The following is a 10,816-nucleotide window of genomic DNA, read 5'->3' as shown; positions in this document are numbered from 1 at the left end:
ATCATTAAGCTCCACATAATCTTCATCAGGATCATCACTAAAATAATCAAGTTCAGGTGAACTAACAGGTGTAGTGGCATTTTCATTAGGAGTTTCAGCATTTTCAATTTGTCTAGACCTAGCAATTGTAGCGTCTAGAAAAGATCCCAATGAACCACTATCATCAAGCACAGCAGAAACATTATCAATATTATGAGAGTTTTCAGATTCAGCAGACGTACCAGCTTGTGGCGGTGAAACAAGTTGACTTATCACAGATGGTGAATCAAGTGTAGCGGAGGTACTCAGAATTGTACCTTTTCTTGTAGTGGATGGTAATATGGCGACTTTAGAATCGCGAGGTTTACCCATGATGGAGAATTTGCAGCGAACAATATTAATCCAAGTGAACTTCCAAATAAAGCTATGCTCCCCGGCAACGGCGCCAGAAAACGGTCTTGATAACCCACAAGTATAGGGGATCGCAGCAGTCTTCGCGGGTAGTATAACCCAATTTATTGATTTGACACAAGGGGAGACAAAGAACACTTGGAAGCCTTAACAACGGAGTTGTCAATTCAGCTGCACCTGGAAACAGACTTGCTTGCAAGAGTTTATCAGTAGTAACAGTTTTATAGCAGTAGCAGTAGTGAAATAACAGCAGCAGAGTAACAAAGACAGCAGTAGTGATTTTAGTAAGCAATAGGATTAAAATACTGTAGGCACGGGGACGGATGACGGGCGTTGCATGGATCAGAGAAACTCATGTAACAATCATAGCAGGGCATTTGCAGATAATAATAAAATGGTGTCCAAGTACAAAGCAATCAATAGGCATGTGTTCCAATTATAGTCGTACGTGCTCGCAATGAGAAACTTGCACAACATCTTTTGTCCTACCAGCCGGTGGCAGCCGGGCCTCAAGGGAAACTACTGGATATTAAGGTACTCCTTTTAATAGAGTACCGGAGCAAAGCATTAACACTCCGTGAACACATGTGATCCTCACATCACTACCATTCCCTCCGGTTGTCCCGATTTCTGTCACTTCAGGGCCATCGGTTCCGGACAGCGACATGTGTATACAACTTGCAGGTAAGATCAATAAACAATGAATATCATGATGAAACAATAACATGTTCAGATCTGAGATCATGGCACTCGGGCCCTAGTGACAAGCATTAAGCATAACAAGTTGCAACAATATCATCAAAGTACCAATTACGGACACTAGGCACTATGCCCTAACAATCTTATGCTATTACATGACCAATCTCATCCAATCCCTACCATCCTCTTCGGCCTACAGCGGGGGAATTACTCACACATGGATGGGGGAAACATGGCTGGTTGATGGAGAGGCGTCGGTGGTGATGATGGCGATGATCTCCTCCAATTCCCCGTCCCGGCGGAGTGCCAGAACGGAGACTTCTGGCTCCCGAGACGGAGTTTCGCGATGTGGCGGCGTTCTGGAGGCTTCCTGGCGACTTCGACTTCTCCCCGTGCGTTTTTAGGTCGAAGGCAATATATAGTCCGAAGGAGGGCGTCGGAGGCCGGCCGAGGGGGCCACGCCATAGGGCCGCGCGGGCCCCCCAGGCCACGCCGCCTTATGGTGTGGGGCCCTCGGGCCTCCACCTTATTTGTCCTTCTGGCTCCGTCAGTATTCTGGGTAAATAGGGCCTTCTGCATAAATTCCGAGGATTTTCCCGAAAGTTGGATTTCTGCACAAAAACGAGACACCAGAACAGTTCTGCTGAAAACAGCGTTAGTTCGTGTTAGTTGCATCCAAAATACACAAATTAGAGGCAAAACAATAGCAAAAGTGTTCGGGAAAGTAGATACGTTTTGGACGTATCACTATGCTCAAGCCAACGGGCAAGCCGAAGCGTCCAATCAGAGCCTGATCAAGCTGATTAGGACGAAAATTGACGAGAATCCTAGGGTTTGGCATGAAACATTGTCAGAACCTTTGTGGGCCTATCGCATGTCATGCCATGGAGCTATAAAAACTTCGGCATACCAGCTCGTCTATGGGCAGGAAGCCGTATTGCCTTGGGAAATTACGGCTGGATCGAGACGTGTCACGTTTCAGAATGATCTAACAGCTGAAGAATATGCAGCCCTGATGAGTGATACTATTGAGGATGCAACGGAACTTAGACTTTGGTCCTTGGAGAAGATTAAAGAGAACAAAGCCAGGGTGGCTCGCGCATACAATAAGAAGGTGAGACCAAAGGAGTTTCAAGTTGGTGATCTAGTATGGGAAGCCGTGTTGCCATTAGGAACCAAGGATAAAGCATATGGCAAATGGTCTCCTAATTGGCACGGTCCGTACAAAGTCGATCAAGTATTGAAGGGCAACGCATACATGCTCGAGCAGCTGGACGGTGTTAAATTCCTAGTAGCCGTCAATGGTCAACACCTCAAGAAATATTTCCCAAGCATGTGGGACGATGGACAGTGAAACATGGGGGCCGATGTATAAAATCGGCCAGTAAAAAAAAATTTATATGCAAATCACAGCCGATGCAAAGACATCGACGTTGGAAAAAATTAAAAAAAAAATAACTGTCAAATCACGCGGAGAAGTTGAGAAGGCAAGGCATCATGATGAAGGATACTGCGGCGGTTTTTCCCTGCCACGACGTGACCCAACAAAGAAAAGGCAGAGTGGTTTTGGAATTATCATTTCCAAAACCAGGGGGGCATGTGTTATCACCAGAATTTAACCGGATCAGAGGTGGGCCGTGATTAAAGATGGGCTTGAAGAATATATACGGGAGATATACATGAATCGGCCTTGTACACGAAGTTTGGGCTAGTGTGCCCGTGTATCTGTAAATATAGTAGGATACGTGTCGGTTAGGTAGAATTTGGCTCGTACACGGGTGAGATTATTCCCACGTTAGAAAGTCTACGGACTATAAATATGTATCTAGGGTTATTAAGAAAAACAACAATCACGTTCACAACAAACCAATCTAGTCGCATCGCCAACCCCTTGTTTCGAGGGTTTCTTCCGGGTAAGCATCATGCTGCCTAGATCGCATCTTGCGATCTAGGCAGTATACGTTTATTCGTTGTTCATGCGTTGCTCGTACTGAAGCCTTGTTGATGGCGAGCAACGTAGTTATCATAGATGTGTTAGGGTTAGCATTGTTTTACCTTTATACATGCTTTTATCCATGCTATCCCTAGACATCTAGCCACCCTTGCGCCGATCTGAGGTGCAAGGGTGGCACCTTGCTTGATCCGTGTTTAGTAGATCCGATCTGTTATGATTGCTCCTTGTTCTTCAAGGATTAGTTTAATATCTGCATAGTTAGGACTTGCAAACGGGTTGAAGGATCCAGTAGCACGTAGGGTGTAGTTTGCTAGCCCTAGATAAGATGTTCCGGGAATCAACTCCATGTTGGTTTTTAGGCCTTGTCTAGGGCTGGTTTATGATCATCTTGCGTGGCTGCCAGGCTCAATCACGTGTAGGATGTTCCGATTATGCGGTGAAAACCCTAAATCGTCGTAGGTCGTTTTAGCTTCATATTGATCAAGCAGGACCACCATGTGATCGTAGACCTCATACGAGTCATGGGTGGATCGGCTCCTCGAGCCGATTCACAGGACAACCTGAGAGCCGATCGAGGCTCGTATTTAATGTTTACGTGTATGCCATGCAGGAAACTAAGCGAAGCAAATCATCACCTTCCTGACCAGGTATAGGTCAGGTGGCACGCCCTTGCACCAGCATCGGGACGTGCGTGCCGGAGCTTTGCGGGTCGTCGCTCGAGGGACCAGGGCCAGCCGCAGTTCTGGGAGCCTCCCGGCTCTACGTGTTGCCCGTCGCTACTCGCCGGTGGGTTTCGGACGCCAACACAACCTTGATGACGATCACCACTTGATGTTATTCTCTCATTGGATATATGAGATCTCACTTTTGATGCATGCCCATGGAAAGATAGCTAACCCACATAGACAACACAAGGCCACATATATGATGGGTTAGTTCATGAAGCATAATTGACAAGGCTCCACATGACTTCTCGTGGCCCATTCTTCATGCTTCATGTGTTGAACAAACTTTAATCTAGTTTTCACTCTTTGTATTGGTCAACCTTGTATCTTCTCATGCTCTATCATAATATCTTGAGGTGTATAAATAACTCTTCACTTGTTTGCATGCTCTAAATGTTAGTCAACCATAGCTCAACTTATAAGACTATCATGACACCGACTTAGAGCCATATCTTGAATTCTTCACCTGGAAACAAGCACTCAAGATCTTGATCTTTCATTTCTTAACACATAGGCTAGAGCATGGCTAATTTTGAGTTCCACATAAGAACTCCATATTCATTTCTTCTCCTTGATCATATCACATATATATCTTCAAATCGATGATCTTGATGCCAATACTCAAGGTATATCTTCTATCTTCATGGCATAACGCATAAGCTAGAGCATGGTTAATGTTGAGTTCCACATAAGAACTCCATCTTCATTTCTTATTCTTGATCATATCACATATATGTCTTCAAATCGATGATCTCGATGCCAATACTCAAGATATATCTTTATCCTCATGGCATCCATACTTGAATCCAACACATTGACTATAAGTAGTACCTATGAAATATTCCTTCATATAAACTCAATGACAATATTAGTCCATAGGGGTTGTCATTAATTACCAAAACCACACACAGTGGCAATGTACACTTATAGATGCACGCTCGCCATCGCCTACGACGTCGTCGTCTTGATCATCGGACCTACAGGAGGAGGAGCGGGAAGTGCTGTCCGAGTTCGGCGTCGTCCTCAAGGGCGATCCACTCAGTATCCAGAGGATGCCGGACAAGTTCACCGACTTTTTCGCCGGCAACGAGCCGGCCTCGCTGCATCTGCGGGAGAGGCTGCATGCGACTGCTACCGGTGGATTGTGGACGTGATCTTCGACGCGCGCGGCAAGATGTATCTCCACACCACCTGGTTGAAGTTCGCGCGCTACCACGACCTCGAAGCCGGCTGCGTGCTCACGTTCTCCTACCTTGGTGAGGCCGACATGAGCGTCAAGGTGTTCGACGAGACGCGCTCCCACCGGCACTACCACGACGACAACGCCGAGGAGGACGACGACTGAGTGGTGTTTCTTCGCAGCGAAAATAGGTACGGCGGTTTCTGGATGTTCTTCCTCGAAAGGACCAACATGGCTATCATCACCAGCTGGATTTTACAGTTTGGATGACTGGAAGTGCATGGGAGTGTTCTTTCTTGGCAGCGAACACACGAAATCTGCGATGCTCTCATTTTCCAATGTTTTAAAATTGTGTCAGCCATGGTTTAAACTATTTATTAGTTTGTGTAAACCATGTTTCAAATTATGTATTAGTTTGTAGAATGTATTGAAATAAATATACAAAAAAATAATAAAAAATATTTTAATGTTAAACGAGTTAGGGGGCGGCGTTTGGGGGACGCGGCTGGGAAGCGACGTCCCCCAAACACGGTACGAACAAAATACGTTCCATAAACGCTCGATCCGACACCGTTTGGGGGACGTTTTGGAGGATGCGGCTGAAGATGCTCTTAGCTATACCTTGTTCTGAGCTGGGCTGGCTTAGCCAAGACCTGGTGTGGGCTAACTGGCTAAATCGAGCTGCACCTGCACTAAAATAAAAGAGCCAGATTGAACACTCGGTGCACTACTGACTGATGGTTCTATTCAGGGACGGCCCTGACCCATGGCAGCCATGGGCAGCCGCCTAGGGCCCTAGACCGGATCTTCTCTTTACTATGCCTAGAAAAAGAAATTCGTTCGGAACCGAAGTGAGACAGCAAATCAGGGCCTGCAGCTAATCCTTGATCGGTCCAACTCCCATAGTCAGAGTAAAATACATGGTAGATCATCGAACTTGTTCGTATATTTCGTTTTAGTCATTGTATTTAGAGAAGTGACATTTACGGTCACTAAAGACGTGCAACTGTGTCACATACGGTCACCGCAGACGCTGGAGCTACGTATTTGCTGACGTGGCGGTGCGGGACCCCTCTAGCAGTGGTTGTATGCTGGAGTTTTTATAGAAAAGTACCTACAGTTTATTTATTTCAGTCATCCGAAATCAATCTGCACGGTGGACTCCTGCGGTGACAGCGCCATGATGTCTGCCGATGCGAGGCCGTCGCCTGTCGCGCTTCGTGACCAACGCCGCCACGCCGCGTCTCCTGGCCTTCGCGGAGCGTGCGAAAACCCACAAAACGCCCCTGCAGTTGAGTCGCCGGCTATGGCCGTGTGTTCTTGAGGGCGCAGCGTCGCAGCATTCATCATCGCACCCGAATAGGCCGGGGTGCTGGCGGCCGGGACGGAGCTAGCCGGCGGCGCGGATCTCGTCGACGAGTCTGGCGTGCAGGGCCCGACCCGAGCGGGCGTGCCACTCGACGAGCTAAGGGTCAACGCGGCTTCGAGACGTGCAGGTGCTCGGGGAGGCCTTCCTCGGAGCAGAGGAAGACGACCACGTGGTCCAGGATGGAGCAGCGGGGACATCGGAGACGGGAACACGACTGATTAGCCAGGAAGGACCAGCGGGAGAAGACAGCGACGACTAAGCGGCGCATGAACTGGGCGTCGACGTGCAACGTCTGCGAGCACGCGGCCTGGATCCTGCATAGGAGAGCACACCACGAATCACCTCCTCCGCCGTCGGCACAAGCTCTCCACGCCGCGGCTTCTGGCGGTGCTCCTTTGCGAGCTCCCATTCTCCAGTTCGCTTGATTTGGGCGTGATTTGTCCTCGATTTGGCACGACCGATGGTCTGGAACAGGGAAGTCACGAGCATCACGGAGGCCGGAAGGCGGCAGAGGTCGGTGGGGGAGAGGTACTCGTGGAGGACTGGCAGCGGAGCACGTCGGCGACTTCTCCCGCAGCGGCCGCGAATGCCGACGGCGCCTGCGGGAGGTCGCTGTTCAGCAGGATATGCAGCATCATCGAGGACCGGCCCGAGAGTTCCAGCGCCATGGCGAGGGCTAGCTTGGTACCCGGCTCCACAACGAACACGTCCGGGCCGACGGCGGCGACCTTCCCACCCACCATGGCGACGCGCAGACCCTCAACATTACAACTGAGAAGTAGGCAATACCAAGAATCTTTAATTGACATGCTTTTTTGGTTCAGTCTTGTACCAGCAACAAACACATGGAAAATAGAACAAAAATAAGGACCTACTGCTCACAACAACTGAACTCATGTGCTCATATACACAAATAAAGGAATTGGTAGATGATCATAAAAGATTGCCCAGCTCGAACAATCCATCCAAACGAGTTGCAAGAAAGAACGCACAGTGAGCATCGGGGGCGAGGAAGGGAAGGAGCACGGGGAGGCTGGGCGTCACAGGCGTTGGGACGAGCACGGACTCGGCGTCCGGGGCGTGCCGCGTACGGAAGAAGGGCTACGGCGGCTGATGCAGCAGGACGATCGGACGAAGTGCGATCGCGGCGGCCGGGCACCTTTGTTCCAAGCCTACGGGAGCCGTATTTGGCAGGGATGGGGGCATGCCACTGAGGAGATCCTCCACCGGGCTTGGGGGGACGCGATGGTCGCCGCCGGCGAGTTTGTAGGCTGGTCTGGGGCTTTTGCCGTTTTGCGTGGGTCCAGTTTTTTTTAGTAGGATTTTTCTTTTTTATTTAAGATTTAGGAGATATAAGAGAAGGAAGGAGTATGTACGTTTTTGCGAGAATAACCCTGATTCTTTGGGTCTGTCACTCAAGTTTTCAGTGGGACAGCCTGCCATGTTAGTCAATACGTTGCTGCTACGTCTAGGTGACCGTATGTGACACACCTGCCCGTCTTTGATGACCGTAACTTTCACTTCTTTGAATACAATGATTAAAATAAAATATAGGAACAAGTTTAGTGACCTACCATGTAATTTACTCCCCATAGTCATGGGGAGTCTTCACTAGGGCACGAATTTCCTGCGCATTAACTAATCGGCAGCCTGGTCGCATGAGTGTTCGACCTGATAGGTACAACTCCATGCGCGTGATGTTTCCTTTAGTCAGGGAACGGTTGAACGAATCAATGACCCATCTCCTTGTGTTAGGCTAGCCACCTGGATCGTAGCGGGTAGTAACTTATACGTAGTAGTGGTGGAGCTAGCATGTAACAATTGAGTTCAAGTGAACCCAATAAATCTGTGCTAATCTAGACTAAATTGCTACTTAGTACTGTTTAAATTAATCTCGGGTTTAAATTGTTCTTAATGATTTTGCATCCAGGAACGCACGAAAAAGCTTTTTTGTGAAGCATTGAAGTGTAATTATCCTTGGAGTCATTGTAATTTGGTTTTCTATTTGAGCTAATTAAACTCGATCGTAGAAAATACTTGTTATATTTTTACCATTTTATTACTATTATTTCTATCTTAAATATGCGTATATATATATATATATATATATTAGTTTTAAAGGGCCTTTTTATAAACTTCGCACAAGGGCCCCAAAAAACGTAGGGCCGACCCTGGTTCTATTGCGCCAGGCCATGGCGATCAGTCAGCTCCGGTTGAAGAACTGCAACCGCGCCCGCGACAAAAATAAGCTAAACTTGTAAAGTCCTTGACGATTTCAGGGCGTCAACAGATAGTTAATTAACATATCTCGGACCAACAACAAAATGTACTTATAATGAAACTGCTTAATTTGGTAGCGCGAGAACATCAACACTTGCCAGGAGACGAGATACTAGGTAGCTTCTCCCGTTCTTTATTTAGCACTAGAGAACACACATGTACGTATATATGTTCCTTTGTACGTGCCGTTGAGTCGTCAGAGCTTGTCGCAGCGCGCGGGCACGAAGAACAGCTTGTTGCTCCCCAGGTCGTAGGCGATGTGCATGTTCTGCTGCTGGAAGTTGCCTATGACGGTCGTCATGCCGCTGTCGCCGGCCGAATTTATCACCACGCATAACCCGTCGTCGTCGTCATTGTTGTCGCCGTCGACTCTCAGCACGTAGCTCTCCCGTGGAAGCTCCCAGTCTGCGCCCTCCAGGTGGAGGATCAGCTTCGGTAGCGCGGGGACATTCTTCTGATCCGGTGAGATGGAGAAGCACAGCATGCTATCGGCGTCGCCGGTGGACTCGTTGGCCACGGGTAGCGACACCTGCGATATGAACTCCTCCCGGAGTGTCCGGAACACGGCCCGGGGGAAGGTGGTGATGGCTGTGCCGGAGTCGATGATCGTCCCGCCGGAGCCATCGGCCCTGAGCACGAACGTGGATGCGTCGAACGGCAGGCGCCTGTTGCCGACGGTGACGCCTTTGAGCGAAAGGTAGTAGAGGGAGCTATTGGGACCCTGGGAGGGGCCTCGGGCGAAGCGGGTGGATTGGAGGGGGCCCGTGGCTTGCGCGTCAAGATTTCCATAGGAGCCCAGGAAGACGGGGCTGCTGTTCCCGGACTCTACAATGCTGGTGAAGCAGTAGGAGAAGTTGAGGACCTTGAGCTGCGACGGCAGGGACATGGGCCCGCGGCCAAAGCCTGCGACGCCGGACTCGTTGGATTTGAAGTTGCCGGTGTTGTACATGCCGCAGCCGAAGCGGAGGCTGGGCCGGACGGCGACGGCGCCCTTCCCGTTGGGCGCCTGGAAGGTGAAGGTGTCCTCGGATATCTTGCCGGACGTGAAGCCGGAGTTGTCGCCATTGGAGTGGACGTAGAAGCAGAGGTTGTCGTTGACGGTGCAGCCGGAGAGCGCGAGCCCGCCCCAGGCGCAGAGACGGTCGAAGCAGGAGTAATCGCGGAGGGTGGTGGAGGCGGAAGCGTCGAGGGCAGGGAACGGCTGGTGGAAGCAAGACCTGCAACCACACTGCGTCCAGATGAGGTCACTGCCGGTGTCCAGCGTCAGCGCCACGCGTTGCGGCCGCGGCGTACCGATGCTCAAATGGATGAGATACTCGGAATAAACATTATCCGGATCCCCGTCGCGGGACACCGATGCCATCACCCCGGCGGTGTCGTTGCCACCGCCGCCCGGCCGAGGCCGCGGCGGTGACCACCGCTTGTCTACGCGGGCCTGCGTCCGAGCGGCCATACGGCGGAGCAGCTCGCGCTTGGTGAAGCCGCGGGCGCTGTCGACGTGCGTGAGGTCGGCGCGCACAGCCACGTGGCCAGCCGCCGACCAGGCCAACAAGGCCGTTAGGAACACAACATAGAGCAGAAGCTGCAACACCGACATCGTGCACACACTGGCACTTGCTTGGTTACTTGTTCGTTGATGATTAGAATGTGTTGGATTTATTACCTCTATATATAGCGCGGGAGGGCGCGCAAGCCAACTTTGCGAAAAAAAATCCATGAAAAAAAAATATACTACATATAAAAAGTCCTCCAAGTCAATTCCTCAATTTTTGTTGCTCAAAGATTCCTCACTCAAAAGCACATGCGCACTAGTAGTAGTGATTCTCCACTTTCATTGATGATGATTCATCACTTATTTACTTGACAGCAACTGCATGCTACTGGTTAGACACAGCACTGCTTAATCACAATTAATTAAATTCTAGCTCGCAACTTTTTGCTCCGGCACAGGCTGTAGGAGAGCGGCGATTTTAAAGGAGCCGGTAGGTGTAGGTGTTACATCTACCATTTACTCTCTGCTTTGAGATTGGTGAGGCTTTTGATATTTGTCTAATATAAAACTAATAATTGAAACATAAGTGAATTTTTTTTGAAACTAAAGTGATACATGGCAAATATTGTGAAACAGTCTGACAAAAAGTGAAACTGATGACATCATTTCTGACGTTACTATGGTTTGTTTCACAAAAATATTAGTGTTTCAGTTATATTTCAATTAT

At 49.3% G+C, this 10,816-nt stretch overlaps 1 protein-coding gene across 1 annotated transcript; it reads right to left on the bottom strand.

The window, feature by feature from the left end:
- Window positions 1–8,590: 8,590 nt before the first annotated feature.
- Window positions 8,591–10,232, bottom strand: LOC127345603 (aspartic proteinase nepenthesin-1). The gene has a single exon (XM_051372096.2). It carries the CDS (start codon window positions 10,192–10,194, stop codon window positions 8,794–8,796), a length of 1,401 nt encoding a protein of 466 aa, XP_051228056.1. The 5' UTR covers window positions 10,195–10,232; the 3' UTR covers window positions 8,591–8,793.
- Between the last annotated feature and the right edge of the window lie 584 nt (window positions 10,233–10,816).

Source organism: Lolium perenne, chromosome 3 (genome assembly GCF_019359855.2).
Source record: "Lolium perenne isolate Kyuss_39 chromosome 3, Kyuss_2.0, whole genome shotgun sequence".
Classification (NCBI taxonomy): Eukaryota; Viridiplantae; Streptophyta; class Magnoliopsida; order Poales; family Poaceae; genus Lolium; species Lolium perenne.
This window is presented reverse-complemented; position numbering and strand designations above follow the sequence as displayed.

Coding starts and splice junctions, on each gene's coding strand:
- LOC127345603 (XM_051372096.2), bottom strand. CDS start 10,194: ATGTCGGTGTTGCAGCTTCTGCTCTATGTTGTGTTCCTAACGGCCTTG.